The 17,775-nt window shown below is 39.0% G+C and overlaps 2 protein-coding genes across 7 annotated transcripts; both read left to right on the top strand.

The window, feature by feature from the left end:
* The first annotated feature begins 1,863 nt into the window (after window positions 1-1,863).
* LOC131004239 (uncharacterized) lies at window positions 1,864-5,552 on the top strand. Of its 2 annotated transcripts, none has more exons than XM_057930882.1 (9): window positions 1,864-2,202; window positions 3,176-3,251; window positions 3,410-3,449; window positions 3,686-3,744; window positions 3,817-3,854; window positions 4,027-4,090; window positions 4,185-4,238; window positions 4,725-4,826; window positions 5,119-5,552. In XM_057930882.1, the coding sequence occupies exons 1-9, from the start codon at window positions 2,024-2,026 to the stop codon at window positions 5,173-5,175; spliced, it is 669 nt and encodes a 222-aa protein (XP_057786865.1). In that variant the 5' UTR covers window positions 1,864-2,023; the 3' UTR covers window positions 5,176-5,552. The 2 variants fall into 2 exon arrangements, with proteins under 2 accessions (XP_057786865.1, XP_057786867.1); XM_057930884.1 differs by having other exon boundaries at window positions 1,867-2,202; window positions 4,729-4,826; window positions 5,119-5,170.
* Window positions 5,553-7,152: 1,600 nt separating this feature from the next.
* Window positions 7,153-15,872, top strand: LOC131004213 (protein MODIFIER OF SNC1 1). 5 transcript variants are annotated; one of them, XR_009094934.1, is made up of 11 exons: window positions 7,153-7,443; window positions 8,965-9,040; window positions 9,698-9,778; window positions 9,895-9,939; window positions 10,093-10,468; window positions 10,624-10,726; window positions 11,074-11,142; window positions 11,214-12,522; window positions 12,621-12,888; window positions 12,983-15,562; window positions 15,641-15,872. XR_009094934.1 is itself a non-coding variant. In XM_057930839.1 (11 exons), exons 3-11 carry the CDS (start codon window positions 9,009-9,011, stop codon window positions 15,446-15,448), a joined length of 4,749 nt encoding a protein of 1,582 aa, XP_057786822.1. In that variant the 5' UTR covers window positions 7,169-7,443; window positions 8,084-8,178; window positions 8,965-9,008; the 3' UTR covers window positions 15,449-15,872. The 5 variants fall into 5 exon arrangements, 4 of the variants coding, with proteins under 4 accessions (XP_057786820.1, XP_057786822.1, XP_057786821.1 ...); XM_057930839.1 differs by adding an exon at window positions 8,084-8,178 and having other exon boundaries at window positions 7,169-7,443; window positions 12,983-15,872; XM_057930838.1 differs by adding an exon at window positions 8,084-8,166 and having other exon boundaries at window positions 7,169-7,443; window positions 12,983-15,872.
* Window positions 15,873-17,775: the final 1,903 nt, after the last annotated feature.

Below are 17,775 nucleotides of genomic sequence, written 5' to 3' on the forward strand. Positions count from 1 at the left end.
CCAGTGTGTTCTTTTTCTGTTTGGGGCTATATCCTTCCTCCATTCCTTCCATCGTGCATTTTCTGTTTTGGGGGCTATATCTCTTAGGATTTGGAGTAATTGTTATTTATTAATTAAAATTTAAAATTAGAACTATAAGGATATAATAGTACATTTAATATTATTTTTATTATCAATTTTAATGGGGCTATAATGAATGAAAAGGGGGCTATGTTTAAAATCATCCTAGAAAAAATGGATATACAATACTCCCGCAGTCCCGCTAAAGTTCATTGGGCTTAAACACAAAGCAATTGTTATTTATTAATTAAAATTTTAAATTAGAACTATAAGGATATAATAGTACATTTAATATTATTTTTATTATCAATTTTAATGGGGCTATAATGAATGAAAAGGGGGCTATGTTTAAAATCATCCTAGAAAAAATGGATATACAATACTCCCGCAGTCCCGCTAAAGTTCATTGGGCTTAAACACAAAGCAATTGTTATTTATTAATTAAAATTTTAAATTAGAACTATAAGGATATAATAGTACATTTAATATTATTTTTATGGGAAAATTGCACCTAAATACACAAAGTTTGCCGAAAATTCATTTTTGACGCCAATTTTGAAACTTACATTTTAATACACGAATTTAATAAGTTGTTCAATTTTGACACAATTTTGAATTCCGGCGACCGGAATATTGACATGGCTGCCGGAATCGCCACGTCACACACACACACACTACACCCTCTCTCTCTCACACCCCACTTTCTCTCTCTCTCCACACGTCAGCTTTCCCCACCCCCCCGTCGGACCCTCCCTCTCCCCCTGAACCGCGTCGCACCGCCGCCGTCGAGCCCCCAGCCGCAAACCCTCTTTCCCGCCGTCAGCCACTTCCCCCTCCCAGAACCGCGTCGCACCCGCCGCCACTTCCCTCACCGGCTTCCCCCACCACCATCACTCTCTCTCACCGCCTCTTCCACCGCCGCCCCTGCTCTCCCCACCACCATCACAGATCCGTCGCCTCTGCTCTTCCCCACCACCAGCGAAGTAGTCTCTGCAAGTTGGAGTGTGTGTGTGTCCAAGGTGTACATGGAGGTCGATTCAGCGAAGTAGTCTCTCCATCTCCAAGGTGCTTTCCACTTTCGACCGACCTGCTTCGCGAGCGCCGATCTACTTCGCGACCTCTCTCTCTCTCGCCGATCTGCTTCGCGAGCGCCACCGCAAGATGCTCCAGCGAGCGCTGCGTCTGGCCGAGACGTCCTACCTCGCCGTTGCCACCTCTCGGCCTAGGCGATGCCCTCCCTTCTTCTCACACAATTCACGTCGCCGCCCAACATCTCTCTCTAAATCCAGTCGAGCTCCTCAGGAAGATGAGCCCTTCCAACACGACTGGATCTGGAGGAGCGGCTGGAGCTGGAGTCAGACCTGCCGACAACAGGCCGACTGGATCTGGAGGAAGACCGGCGGTGCGACGCGGTTCAGGGGGAGAGGGAGGGTCCGACGGGGTGGGGGGTGGGGAAAGCTGACGTGTGGAGAGAGAGAGAGTGGGGTGTGAGAGAGAGAGGGTGGAGTGTGTGTGTGTGTGTGACGTGGCGATTCCGGCAGCCACGTCAATATTCCGATCGCCGGAATTCAAAATTGTGTCAAAATTGAACAACTTATTAAATTCGTGTATTAAAATGTAAGTTTCAAAATTGACGTCAAAAATGAATTTTTGACAAACTTTGTGTATTTAGGTGTAATTTTTCCTATTTTTATTATCAATTTTAATGGGGCTATAATGAATGAAAAGGGGGCTATGTTTAAAATCATCCTAGAAAAAATGGATATACAATACTCCCGCAGTCCCGCTAGAGTTCATTGGGCTTAAACACAAAGCAGAGGCCCAATCATTAATCAACCGCACTGCAGTCTGCAGCTCATTTTTTTCCCGCTAGTTTCTCTTCTGCATCTTTCCCCACAGTTTTCGCGGCTATTTTTGTTTTCTCTCACCTGTGTTTGTGTGAGAGAGAAGTGCAGGGGAGGCGATGAACTCGAGAGATATAGCTCTGTTTTCCGCCGCAGCTGTGTTAGGTGCGGTGTCCTCCGCCGTCGCCTTCAGCCACTTCTTCAACTTCAGAGAACCCAAAAGCAGCTGCTCCCATAACGGTGTCGTAAAGAAGAAACCCTCTCGCCAGAACCCCTTTGACCCCGCAAAACGAAACGGGTCAGTCTATTTTCGAAGCTTTGTGAAGTTTCTTGACTCGATCTATACAGAAGTTGCAAAAGATGAGTGATTATTGTGTTGATGTTTCTTCATTGGATGTCTAGAAAGTATTAGAATCATTTTTTATGGATTGTTGTATGTGACTTGATTTCATTAAGGTTGCGTTTAGAATGATTCAGATTTATAAAGATTTCCAGGAGTTTGGGGATAATATTTGGTTCTTGCTTGCTAGATCAATCGCTTTGAATACCCCCTTATTGAAAAAAAAGGGAGTTTTATGATTTTCATTTGTGGGACTTGTTTGGAGTTCTAAACACTACGAACTTTGACCTAAAAATGACTAAAAATGAATAACTCCGTGTAAAATTCCTTCAAATTCTGAAAATATTGGATCTTTTATTGTTTCCTGAGGATGCATGCCATGCCAGGATACTAGCTGCACTTAGAGAACTATTGTATCGAGGCTAGCTCGTTGTGACGACTTTGAAGTAAAATCACAGCTGTAACTAGTTCTAGTGCTAACCGCTTAAAGGTGTTCTTTTGCTTCGTGCAAAAAAGTAACTTGATTGGAAGAGTTTAAAGTCCAAGGCGCTCACTGCCACACATATCAGACGGACACCATTTAAGTTTTAACTAAAGCGACGCCCACTTTTAAGTTGAAGGCAGGCCTCATCTTCAATACGCAACGTTTTACATTTTTTGCTCGAAAATATTCCTTGATTGGATCAAAGGAAGCAAGGAAGGCTTCTGCTTGGATCTGAAGAGAACTGGTTTGAAATTAAAGTATTAATTCTTGAGCAGAAATGATTCTAATGTTTGTTTGTGGATGTATATATGGTAGAACTGAGAAGGTACAAGAAGTAAGGCACCATCTAGGATAAAGAAACATTTTGGCCTCTGCCTCAAATTTTATTGTCGAAGAGAAGGAAACGTGTGAAATTCACCTTCTTTGTGTAATGTATTTGCATTGCAGGTATCTGTCCTGGGATGATTATTTTATGGCAATTGCATTTCTATCAGCTGAGAGGTCCAAGGATCCAAATAGACAGGTTTAGTTACACTTTAATTATTAGTATATCAGCACAAGATATTTTACATATGGATGTGTTTATTTTTACTCTTATTATGTATCCTAAAAATGTAAAAGTATCTCACATTGTGTGGTTTTGCTAGTATATCTAACTTGTTTTTTTTTTCTTTCCATTAGGTTGGTGCTTGTTTGGTGAGCGAGAAGGGAATCATACTAGGTAAAATTATAGCTGTTGGGCTATTGAAAGAGCTTTTATTTTTGTGCAATTTTTATTTTACAGCACAAACCAGCTTTCCACCAGTTATTTTACCCTTCTGATTTTACTTGCATCCTAGAATATGGTTACATCTTCTTTGTCAAATCTCTTGTAAAAATGCTTAATAAGCACTATCTTGTATTCATGATTTTCATAAAAATATCTTAAGCTAGTTTCTGATCATTTGCTTTCTTAAGGTATTGGCTACAATGGGTTCCCACGTGGTTGCTCAGATGACAAGCTACCTTGGTCTAAGGTTAGCAGTTCTCTATACCTAAAGGAGAATCAAGTTTCTTGATTTTTCTAACTCCCTACCCATGTATTTCAGAAATCCAAGAGTGGGGATCCCCTGGAGACAAAGTACCCGTAAGTACTATAAAATCATAACTATGACTCTATGAGTAGATTACTCTACTACTATTGTTCGTGCTTTTCCTTTGTTTTCCTTTTGCTCTCAGATTTTACCTTTCATATTCCGCTCATTCTAGCTAACTTGTAGTGAAGTTTTAGCTGAGTCCTTAGTCTTGCTTCCTTGCAGTTATGTATGTCACGCTGAAGTCAATGCAATCTTAAACACAAATCATGCATCTGCTGCAGGGCAAGTCAGTAACCTTATTTTCTTCGTCACTTTTGCTCATTTATTTATGATTCTGGTTTACCATTTCTGACAGTAAGTGTACATGATTTACCATGCAGAGGCTTTACGTGACCATGTTTCCTTGCAACGAATGTGCAAAGATTATTATTCAGGTGTTTGAAAGCTTCTCTATCTTAGATACTCGTTTAATAGATCAAGTTGTGCATATACTACAATTACTGCATAAATGCTTTGAAATGGGGTCAGCTCGATATAGGTTAAAGTGATTTGGTGCTGACTGCTGATGATACTGAATTTACAAGTTCAATATTCTGTTCAATAGAGAATTTTACAAGTTCGATAAATTATAAACTTATTTAACATCTATTGGTGGCGGCACATATAGCTGATTTTTCGAAAACATTGCTTCAAATGGTAATAGACACTTCCCTAATTGCACACCAGAGATTTTACATATATGAGCAGACATCATTATTAATCATATACTGCAAAAAAAAAAAAAAAACATTTTCTGACCATTGTCATACCTTCCCAATTCCGGACTTCCATTTTCCCGTTTTTGCCGTACATTAATGTTATTCTGCTTTGTGTATATTTCTGGTTTTCTTTTGCTGGTGATTGATAGTTTTAGTTTTCAGGCAGGTGTTTCAGAAGTTATCTACTATGTGGAAAAGCAACTGGATAACCCTGATTCTGCTTACGTTGCTTCTCACAAACTTCTATCTATGGCAGGCATAAAAGTAAGCAAAAACTAATTTCATGTAATAGCATTCTGCATGCACATTGAACTTCAACATTGTCATCAAGAACCTTCTAGAGAGAAGTATTCTCTCTCACATGCGCCGATGCACCCTTCTACCTCTCTCTTCTCATTTAATCTTGGAAGAAACAAGGCATCATGGCGGATGAGGAAATAAATGAGTTAAATATATCAATCTACTTGTGTGGATATCATATACTCCTAGTCCTATTTAACTTATATGATAGAACTAGGTTTGCTTATAACTGACGTCGAGATTTTCATTTTACAAGGTAAGGAGACATCAGCCTCAGATGGATCAGGTCTTGATCAAATTCTACGAATTATAGGATCTTTTCATTGTTTCTCAATACGACCACTCTGTTTCCTTGCCCTCCATCACATATGCTGTAAATGAATACACTTTGGGGGAACTCGTATAAGAAGAGTGGAAGGCTTCAACGTCGAGAGCAAGATGAGCCCCCCACACGTTAAAGATCTTATGGTGTTTGCTTGCCTTGAAATCGAAGTTTGGTGGCTTATTTGGTGGGGTGTCGAAGTTTTACTGTAGTGATATCATATCGACCTTGGTCTATTTGATCGATCTTTGATGTTTACGAGTAGATGTGTTTTGTTGTGTCATATGTTTGTGAAGATCATGCAACTTCAGCTTCGGATTGTATCCTTTTGCAGTTTGTGAGAAGAGAATTTTTTCCTTAAATTATAAGCCATTGTTGTCCTATTGTAGCTGTTTTACCACATCAACAAATATGGTGTTAGTCTAATTGTGCAACATTTACTGCAATTACTGAAGTAAATCAGATGTACTAATATTTACTATGGCCAATGGGAAATTTTGAAGAAATTACACCCATACCAAATCTTACTAGCTTTAGTTTACCAACTAAGATCCATTTAAAAATGTTTATTATACCCAGTAAATAGTATAAAGGGAAAATGTTTATGAGTAAAATTTAAAATATCCATTTTTGTTAAGTTGTAATGAAAAATGCCAATTTTTATAAAATTATTGTGTTTATATTCAAAATGCCAATTTACAACTTTTTCTTAAAACATGTGTTGTACTTGTACTTTTTCAAATTATTTTTTCTTATACTTTTTTTTTTTACATATTTGTACTTGTGTCAGAAAAGTATAAGACTTTACACAAAAAATGATGCAAAATCATCAATATCTGAGGATAGGGGTGTAATCGAACTGAGCCGAACCGAATAGTGGTGTGCTCAAGTTTGGTTTGTTTAGTATCGAATCGAATCCCGAACTTTACTTACCGAATACTTTGAGGCTCGCGAGCGGCTCACGAGCCTAATCGAGCCTATACGAACTTTCTAAATTTATATTTATATTCAAAATATTGATTATTTTATTTTAAAAATAAATTATTTTATTTAAAATAATAAATATATTAATTATTTTCTTATGACAAATAAAATTAATTAGAGATTTAATACAATTATTATTAATTTTAGTGGATAAATATAAGTTGTATATACTAATAATTTATATTTTTCAAGCTGAATCACTTGACGAATATGTTCACGAGCTAACGAGCCGAATACTACTAAGCTCAAGTTTGGTTTGTTTATTTATCGAGCTTCTCTAAACGAACTTGAACGAGCTTTTTTCGAGACGAGCTCCGAATAATTCGCGAGCGACTTGGTTTGTTTACACCCCTATCTGAGGATGATTTTGACTTCATTTTAATTTGAGCATAAAATCAAATTTTTATAAAAGTTATCATTTTTAATTAGAAATTATAAACACGAGCATTTTAACTCGTTAACACAATGTTTATTACCAACTAAGGTGCATATTTAGCTATAAAATTATAGGTTGAAGGAAAATCGATCCGACCTAAAGCCCGAATACATGCATTGATATCCAACTGAATTTTTAGCACAATGTAGCCCGACCAAAATGTTTCTAAAAATAATAATTATAATTTCGCAATTCATGCAGTATCATCATAAACATATGTATAGAAAAAAATGTTTCTTGTGTGGTTAAGGTTTTGCCTTTTCTACAATCATATATTGTGCCCTGTGACATATTATTGAATTTGTGAGCATTTAATGGCAACTAACAAGGTGGCAATGTTATTTTTCACGCCTTCAAGTTCATTCAAAAGGACCTAAAATAATTTTTATTTCGTCTAGGTCTCAAGAGAGGGAAAATAAGAAAGAAAAGAAACCCAATATAATTTCGAAAAAAAAAAAAAAAGAAACCCAATATAAAATTCTTATTTTGATAGGAGGAAAAGAAATCATAATTATAATTACAAGAAAAATTGAAAATAAAAGCGAACTCAACCGTAGTAGCCACTGAGTATATAGGTTTGTATTTTCACTCGATCTTTCTCTCTCCTCCCAATTTTCTCTCTCCCCCTTCTCCTCCGATCCCCTCACGCCACCGCCTCCTTTCACCTCCCTACCTGCGATCAATATAACAACGTCGTTAACCTTCCGTCATCCGCCGCCTTCTTTATCATCTATCTATACGTGTATATAAACTTCCACAACTATTTGCATTCTTTCAAATTTGTGAGTCTCGCGGATAGATACTTGGCGCAGATCCAGCTGGCTTCGCTTCCTTGCTCGGTTCGTTCGTTTAATATCTATGAATTTCGACTAATCTAACGATAATTTGTGGAAGTTAGTTTAAAGATTGAATTTTGATCGAAAATTGGGATACTTTTGATTTAGGGTTTCAATATTTGGTACCTGGGGGTTTTTTAATATTGTGGCGAGTAGTGCACGGGAAAAGATAGTTGTATATGATGTTGACAATATCTTTGTGCTTGGATTAATTTTTCTGTGGTTTTGGACTGCACTTGTCGTATGGGGCTGAGGGGTGAGGTACACGGGAGAAAGGAATAAAGTTTCGGATACATTGTTTAGTCACATTGATATTATGAGGCTTAGCATGTAGCATGTTCGCTGGCATGTGATCGAGCTGGTTTACCAATATGATTATAATACTTGATATGTATAACTGCGTTAAGCTGAAGTGGTTTGGGGATAGTAGGATTTATGCGCAACGTCATGCCTATGTAATTGGTTCAACAGCTAACTTATTTGTACCTGTGCTTTTTGTTGGACTTTGAACCATTCGAGGAATTGAGGTCTGAGGGAAGGATAAACTAGGAATCTGCTTGGACGACATACCTGAACATCATTTTCATTATTTGGAGTGACTAAAATATCTCCCTTTCTCTACCATACGGCTCACTATGTGCAGGAGTTCCAATCTCTCCGCAGACATATCCACTACCCACTCTGTGGGAGCACCACAGACTTGTGAACCTGGTCTTTTGGATGGAGGTTTTAGCAAATGTCCGAATTTGAAACCTTGTTCAGTGATTACTCATTTAAGTTCTTGTTAGTTTCTCTTTCTTGCAGTTTTTTAAAAGAAGAATATTAATAATGTACTTAATTTAAAGAAATGTTTTTATCTGCATGAATAATTCGGTAAAAGTTCTATTTTTGGTTTAAAGAATATTTATAAATCCTTACATGGTTAATATCAGACACCATTTCTTGTAGATTTTAGCAGAAGTCATCACACGCTAGTTGGCACCGCTGTTGATTTGGGGTGGAAACTTTTTAAGGCTAATCGGCCATGCGTTGGCGAAGTTTAAGTGCACTAGGAGTCTTAGGATGTACTTCGGTCAAAGTGTGTTTCTATTATATCTAATAATAGAACACGGTTTGCAGCATTGGTATATAATGAATAATGAGAATCTTCAACTTTTAAACTGGTCTCACCATGGAGAAGCAATGCCCAAATTGTTCATTGATTAAGTGTTACTGGTGGTAAATAGTTAGAGTGTCCAGTTGAGTAATCTGTTGTCTTTATCAGGTTCTGATGAGCTGTATAACAGTCAGTATAAGAAATCTTGTATGTTATTTTAACTAGTCATTGTTGGCGAATCTCTGTTATTCTTATTATTTCTTTCACCTGGAATTAGTTCCTCCATCCGTGTATTTACCGTTGTTATGGCCCTGCCTTTTCCTGTCGATCCATTTCAGTGTACACAGGACATACTTTTTAACAAAACTCCCCCTACCCCATGTTTTAGTTGGAACTTATTCTGATTAATATTTTGTCTTGTTTTTTAGGCCTTCTCAAGTTGCTTGGATGACATTGACACTTTGGTTGAACAATGAATTCAAGTATGTTGGCTGGAGAGCGAAGGTACTCAATGAGCCTTTGCTATAGAGGTTCCCTTTGTTATGTTGTTGAATGTCAAGGATTATCATCTAGTACTTTATGGTATCCTTATATGGAGCCGAGTACAGAGACTCTTAATATGTATGGTTATATCATAAAATGTCACTAGGAATGACTTCATTTTGTTTATGAACTGCATGTTACTATTGCAGCTACCATAATAATCTATATTTGTGCTATTTTCTCAATTGTGTTCTTTTTTAGATTAAAAGAAAAAAAAATGCTACTGGATCTGATTCTATTTCATTTGTATTTAGTAGTAGTACTCCCTCTGTCCACCAAAGATATGCCACTTTACTTTCGGCACGGGTTTTAATAAATTGTGAGTGAAGTTGGTAGTGGAGTAAGGGTCCCACTTTAAATGTGAGTGGAATGGTATGGACCCTACTACTAAAAATGGATGTGGCATATTTTTTGTGGACGAATGAAAAAGGAAATTGTGGCATATTTTTGGTAGACGGAGGGAGTATAACATTGTAGTCAGGGATATCTGCCCTTCACAACTGACATTTTTAATCATATCTGTTGTTCACCACTGCCGGAGATTCCTGTAGTTTCTCTTGTCCTTCTAGTTTATGAAGTTTTGTACCTGATGTCGTATTTTGACTTATTCCTTTGTAGATGGGCTTCTGCGAGAAGGGGTGGCATGACTGTGTTGGGGAAAGTTGCTGTTCCAAAACCAATAAACTTGCCAAGCCAACGGTATTTGCATCCTGATTATATCCCCCCACCCCCCAAAAAAACCCATATTTCTTCATTCTTGAGCTTTCATATTTTCTGTTATTATTTTCTAATAGTGTCTTTGGCTTCATTTTAAGGTTGGAGAATCATGGTTTGGATCCTAATGTGGAAATTGTTCCAAAGTGAGTGCTTGTTGTCTGATACAGAAGCACGATTATAGAGTTCTTGATCTGGAGCAGTTTCCTTTAAAACTTCTTGTTTGCTAGAACTGTATCTTTGCATATCTTTCTGCACTATTTTCCCTGTAAAATTCATTGAGCTTTTGTGCTGAATAGGGGTACTGTTAGCTGGGGAAGCCGTTCGTCTTCATCTGGTTCAAGTCCATGGACCTCTTCATCTTTGTCACCAAATGCTGATGGTGGCACTGTTTCACCTAGTCATCTCAGTGGTCGCCCTTCATCAGGTGGAAGTGGTACACGACCATCAACCTCAGGCAGTGATAGAACTCATGATCATGCTCCAAATGCTTGGTCTGCAAACTCCAGACCTTCATCTGCTTCTGGGACGTTATCATCAAACCAGACAACATCATCATCATTGCGTCCTAGAAGTGCTGAAAACCGACCTAATAGCTCACAGCTTTCGAGGTTCGCTGAGTCTGTGTCCAAAACTTCTGCACCATGGGGTTCAAATGTTACTGCAGAAAGATTGGTATGATTTGTATGTTTTTCTTAGTCTTCATATCCATATGCACTTATATGTGCAAATAGAAATTCCTGTGCATATCCATGTGCAAGTCACGTGTCTTACCTGTTTCAAATGTACTATCATGGTGACTTTGCTTATGGTTCTGTATGCATTTGCAGGGGGTGAAGTCCTTGAAGGAGGATAGTTTCTCTCTGACTTCTGGAGACTTTCCAACTCTTGGTTCTGAGAAAGCTAATTCAGTAAAAAATGTCGAATCGGAAGGTGATTGTATAAAATAAAATGACTACCTCTGTTCAATATTAATGCTCCACATTTAGTATTGCCTTCAAATTCATAGTTGTTGAGATACTTTTCTTCTGTGCTCTTGTAATGCTAATCCAGACACTATATCCATTCATATTATGTGGAGATCGTATCATACAGCCTATATTATTTTAGACACTCTTGTGTAATGTCCAAATCCTATCTATTACTCCCTGAAAAATCATACTTTTGTATATTTCAAAATTTTCATTACTCCGGTTTATACATGCATCCGTGAATGGTAGTGATACTTGATGGATGGACTTCAATTATTTTTTTTATTGACGTGCCAACTTTACTTTCAGATAGCCGTCCTAGCTCAGCTTCTGGTAGAATAGTTCAGGCCAACAAAGAGGACAATATACCCCATGCTGGTATGCTTTCTAATTTATCACTCTAATTTAGGTTATCTAGAAATTTGCTCAGTAATCTTCTTTGAGTGCAGATGTCAAGCATGGAACTGTCAATACATGGAGGGCAGAAACCCAACATGCGGAGGATGATATCCATCCTAGCATGGAGAAATGGCAGGGGGATCCCCATCAATATTATCCAAACACTGCCCCTCAGCGTTTTGAGGGGTGGCGTGGTCCTCCTATGAATGGTCCAACTGGTGGTTGGTATGGGGGACGTCCACGAGGTCCTGCTTTTGGGGCTCACGTTCCTCCTGGTGGCTTTCCCATGGAACCATTTCCTTATTATCGGCCTCAGATTCCACCTCCCCCTTTGGCAGGTTCACAACCAGTTCCACAGCCAGGTCCTCGAGGACCCCACCCTAAAAATGGGGATTTATACAGGCCACAGATGCATGAAGCCTATCCTCGACCAGGTATGCAGTTTAGGCCTAATTTCTACCCAGGTCCCCCGGGTCCAATGCCTTTTGAGGGTTACTATGGACCGCCTATGGGCTACTGCAACAATGAACGCGATATGCCATATATGGGAATGCCTACAGGTCCCCCAGTTTATAATGGCTATCCAGCCCCTGCTCCCGATATAAGCAATTCTCATGGTCGAGCTAGTGGGCGTGGCCCTACTGGAAAAACAATGTCAGAACAAGTGGAGACTGGTCATCCAGAGGAAACACGTGCACCAAAAAGAGTTCCTCTAAACATCCATAATGAGTATGAGCAGAAGGAGGAAGGAGATCACTGGGAGCAACATGTGCCTCCTAATATCTCACATCCTGGGAAAATTCGGTTTCCTCCATCTTGTCGAAAGACTGAGTGGGGCGCAGAAGAGGATGCAGAAGAAGCTGTATCTACCAAGAGGATGGCACTAAACCAGAACCCTTCCAACAGTCACGGAAATAGAATTCATTCAGCAGACAACATGAAAGTGAAGGCATTTGAGGGCATGGGCAATACTAAAGGACTTGATGATAACTGGACAAATAAATCTGAAGGTCCACTTTCTTTTCCATCCGTAGTGCCTCAGTGTCCTGTTGCTAATGATAGAGATGCCATACCAGCTACAACCAAAAACTCAGCACTAATACATAAAATTGACGGCTTAAATGCAAAATTTCGTGTTTCTGATGGATGGAGTGAGTCCACCACTGCTGATAATAGGGAAAAAGAATGGACTGGGTCTCAAATAGTTGATATGAAGGTTAACAATGGCACCAGGGAAGTTGGTAATGCTGCTGCGGCTTCTCATAGGGCTCCTGTTTCCAGAAACTGTACTGCTGCCCCAGATGAAATGACTGTTCCGGTTGGTGATAATCCAATGCACCCAATTGCTGTCATCCCTAGGTATGAAAGCATGATACACATGTTTTGCATATAACCATTTATTTGACTTTGAAGGAATACTTTTATGCTTGCTGCTTGATAACTATTTGATTTCACAGGAGATCATATCATGGTGGGCAACCTAGAGTTGATCATCGTGGTAAAGGGAAGTTCAACAGTCAGGAAGCTGATGGATGGCGGAGGAAGCCTCTCAGTAATGATTCCTCAAGTGCAGTTATGGCTTCAAATGCTGAATCTATACCAAATATTCATTCTCGTGGCCCTAATATTGTTGGGGAGGCTTCTGAAAATTCTAAGATGGATCCGGTAGGGAAGGCCGAAGGAGATTCGGCTGAAGTATGCGATTCAGCTGATATTCAGGCACAGGTTGATACCATAGATTCTTTTACTGCTGCTTTATACTTGCTGACTACACTTTTTTTCATTTCCTTATGACCTTATAATTATGTATAAAAATCAGCGTGCCAAGATGAAAGAGTTAGCCAAGCAACGCTACCTGCAACTACAAAAAGAAGAGGAAGAACGAGTAAGAGAGCAGAAGGCCAAGGCTCTTGCTAAACTAGAAGAATTGGACCGCCGAAAACTAGCAGGTGAAGCTGCAAACCAGAAGGCTGAGAGAACTCCAATCATTGGTGACGTCAGGGTAGAACAACAAGAAGTCCATACAGTTATAGGCACTGTGGTTGCTGAACTCAAGACTAATGAATCTGGCTTTAACTTGGTCTTGAGTCCTGCTGTTGCTTCTTGGGGGACAGATAACAACACAAATCAGGCTGGAGAATCTGTCGAAGAGTCGAGAGACTTGCACCCACCTATACAGCAGAAAGGTTTAGTGGAGTCTAATGTGTCTTCTTTGCCTAAAATTGAAGACTCTGAGGATGTAAGTGCTAAAAAAGTATTATCGCATTCGCAACCTGATGATGGAGGAATCTCCAGACACAAGCGAGCAGGCTACAAGCAGAAGCAGAATAACCTGACGCAGAAGCATTTGAATGAAAATGCTGGCTCTAGCTCTACACTTGAGGCGCAAAAAGATCATACTCTTGCAGCTGTTGCTGATATGCATGAGCCTCCATCAAGTGATACCAGACTGAGCGAGTCAAATTTGCTGAACATATCCAATACTGTGGTTGAGCCATCGGTCCAGCAAAGAAAGAGAATTAATCGGAATAATAAACCTAAGCCCAAACCGGAAGAAACGCCTACTGTTTCTGCTATACCACCAGTGACATCAGACATTACTCATGGAAGTGAGTCAATTGACAATGGTGGATCTAATGATTCAGTGTCAAATTTGGGTGCATTTGTCTCAACAGTGCATGAGCCTGATACATCAGTGCACACTCGGGAGCTATCTTCTTGCCTACCCAGTGAGGAATCCCAGAGCAAAGTACCTACTCAGTGGAAACAGAATCGCAGAATTCCAAAAAATCAACAGGCCCATAGATTTACAGACAAGCATCATGGTAGTGATACTGTTGTTTGGGCTCCTAAGGCTAAGGGTTCAGATGAAATGAGTCAAAATTCTCTACAGGAATCTGCTAACTCAATGAAGAGTAATAATGTGGCACAGAATAGTTTGAAAGGCAAGAGGGCTGAAATGGAGAGATATGTACCAAAGCCACAACTGGCTCAGCAAGGAAGTTCACCGCCTTTGCCATCCTCAGTTAGGTCATCTAGATCGACTGAGGGTGTTGTTGGGGAACAATCTGGGTCATCTATTTCTGCAAATTCACAGCCTGTAAGCTCTTCTGCAGCTGCAAATGTGGGAGATAGCAGCAGCCATAGCAAGAATAAGAAAGATCATGGGACTTGGAAACAACGTGGTTCGACAGATCCATCTCAGACAAAGAGCGTACCTACTGGTCCAACTGATATATCTCAAGTGAAGGGTGCCCATACCGGGCCATCTCCAGTATCTGAGCCTATGAAGGAGGTTCAGCAGTCCAAGGAGATTGTGCAATCTGGGAGAAGTGAATCAAATAGAGCGAATGCTGAAACCAAAATCTCTGGTGGCAACTATGCGACTGCTGATACAACCACTGCTGCAGTGAGCAAACATCCTTCAGTGAAAGATCAGGGTGCAACAGGCAGAGGAAAGAGACATCCACCTAGGGGTCCAAGAAGTGGTGGAAATAATCCTGATTTTGAGAACACTTTATATGGTGAAGTTGATGGAAGTTCGTCTTCAGCACTGGATGTGAACCAGATGGATAAATCTATTATTGCAAAAGAGAATCGTAGCTTTGGGGAGCGGACATCCTCTCATTGGCAGCGCAAATCCAGCCCAAATTCTGCTAGTAATCAACAAGGAAATAGAAATGCTGGAAGTGAATCTGTTACTCTAGAAACTAATAGGATCCCAAGGAAGGGTACTCCTCAGCATATGGTGCAATCAGTGCCCCAACACGATAAGGAGAGTAGCAACTCAAGCCAACCTCATCTTCAGCCAGGTCAATCTGTCAACGTCAAAAGTAATGTAGCTGATGATTCAGTTGCTCGTCGCCATCAAAACTTTGACAGAGAAAAGAAGCCTGATCCAGTGAAAGGGCGCCCTTACTCCCCAAACCAAGATCCAGTTGGCTCTGATGAATTACCTCTTAGTAACACAAATGATCTGCTTGAGCACAATGTTACATCAGGATCCAGGAGAACTGGAAGGCAAAACAATCGCCCTGTCAGAGTCCATGAATCCCGTGGAGAATGGTCTTCAGGGTTTGAAAACAGGCCACATAATGCACATGCATTCCGGGACAGGCAGAGGCAGAATGTGCACTTGGAGTACCAGCCAGTTGGTCCTTTAAAGGGTTACAAACCTGAAAAAGTCGAGGAGCTAGCAGATGGAGGAGCTGATAGTATGGACCAAAGACACAGGGAAAGAGGCCAGAGTCACTCCAAACGTGGAGGAAACTATAACAGGAGATAAAGTGGCACATTCCACGTAACCTGGCCAGGAGATTCTGGAGTGAGATTTGCAAGATAATCTTCCAATTTGTTGCCTTTGCTTGATTAGGTATGAGACCACGTATCTTCATCCTAGGTATGCATCTACATTTTGTGTTCTCATGATAATAGAATGGTAGTTTATCTGTTAACTGGTGGCACATGCACTGAGCAGGATTAGAGGCCAGGTTTAGGGCACACCTTTGAGGGATGTGGTATGTTAGATCGAGGAAATGAGACATGATAACCCATTTAAAAATTGTAATTGATGTGCCATACACTGCAATGTCGCTTATTTTCAAATGTAGCATTTTGTGTATCTGGTAATCTAATGTGTGCCCTGCGTGCAGGCCAAAGAATGATTTAGAAAGATAGATAGTAGCATATGTTCCATAATTTTGTCGGAACCTTGTTATCTTTGTGCTTGGTCTCGTTCTCTGTGCTGTGATTTTAGAATAGCTAGCCTGTCTGATGCTTTATTTTGTGCTACTGATTACATATGCATTTTTGGTGCAAGTAAGATGCACTTGTTTGAGTTGGTTTGCTAATTGTCGGTATGTATGAACGCGTGAGCTGAGTATCTCTTTGGCTCTCGTTTTGCTTTGTACGACTCCTGCAACTCTTTCTTCATGATGTGAATGAGCTCAAAATGTTGAACGCTGAGAACTCATTTTGTATTAAGGTTTTTCTGTGAGCCTCTTAACAGAAAAAACTAATATGGTGTTAATCCTTGTGTATTAATGTTTGTATTGTTGAGCCAAATAACCTTAAACCAACTAAGGTGCAGTAGTGACATAATTTTTGATAAAGAGTGACACTTATAAATGTAACTAATTGAAATTGTGATATATTGTAGTTGCGTAGTTATTATGCTTGTCACAAAATTTAGTAACATTTGAATGAGTAATTATTTTTGTAACATGTAAAAGTGTAGTTATTTTCTATGTCATTATAATTTTTAATTAATTATTTATTTTTTAAAAATAATTTTATTAATAGTTAAAATTAATATATATTAATATTTGTGAGTGTGTATAAAGACATTTGTGACACCTACATGTAAGATGGAGTATGTAATATGTAAAAAGATATTTTTGAATGAAATATGTAATAAGATGATTTTATGATTATATATAGAGTATAGTATAATATATATATATATATATGTATATTTATTTATTTATTATTTTTAAAATATTTAGTTAGCATGTTTATGACTCAATTGCATCGTGTTACGGTTGGTTAAGACTTAAGAACATGAGACTTCAAAATATAACATCGAGCATGGAGTTTGATTGAAAGAATTTTCAGAGTACATTGCATGTATTGGAGATGGAACATTTGGTCAGTATATTTATGACTCTATTGCATAATGCTACAGTCGACTAAGAATACGAGTCTTCAAAATATGGCATTGAGCAAAGAATCCAATAAATTGAAGGATTTTTAAAAGTGGATTGCGGGCATTGGAGATGGAACAAATGGTGACCATAATAATGATACATGCATCTAACGATCTCTTTGATGCTATATTACTTAAATTAAGATACATCGTTCAAATACTTACTCGTCCTACTCCAATAATATTCATGACAATCTTTATTTCAAATAACGAGCAATAGACGTTTCTACCTATATATTTTACTACCTAAAAATTTCAATGTTCACATTTCATTAATAAATAATTAAATTTTAAATATAAAAATTATTTAATTTAATATTTATTTTTATTTTTTTTTAAATAATATCTGCGGTCCAAAACACTAGTATAGTTTGAAAAAGAATATTTTGGGGGTGCAATTTGGCGGTCCCAACTAGGGATGTCAATCGGGTACGACGAACACGGATAGTAGATATCCATACCTGCGAATTAAATCGATAGTGAATTTTAACCACGAAATTATTTGTGGATATCAAATGCTATCCAAACTCGCCACCCGCAGATACCCGCTATAGGTCGGGTATCCGCCAACCCACTACTCGTCGGATATCCGCCACATGCTATAATGCTATTAGAGGTGTCAAACGGTATGGGTCGGGTCAGCCCGGCCCGAATCCATCAGGCTTTTGAATTTATCGGGTCGGGCCGGGTCAGGCCGAAATCAGATCGGGTTGTAAAATTTTCGGCCCAGTCCAGCCTCTCTCGGGGCATCAGGCGATCGGGCCAAATCGGCCCATAATTTTTTTTGAAATCTTATTTTTTTTGTTACAAAAATAATTTAAATTAGAAAGATTAACTCCATAAATATAAAATTATACAATGTCGTTGTGTATTACTCCTTTCCCAACAATAGCTAAGTGGATCAGATA

This window comes from Salvia miltiorrhiza, unplaced genomic scaffold, assembly GCF_028751815.1.
Source record: "Salvia miltiorrhiza cultivar Shanhuang (shh) unplaced genomic scaffold, IMPLAD_Smil_shh original_scaffold_358, whole genome shotgun sequence".
In the NCBI taxonomy this organism is placed as follows: Eukaryota; Viridiplantae; Streptophyta; class Magnoliopsida; order Lamiales; family Lamiaceae; genus Salvia; species Salvia miltiorrhiza.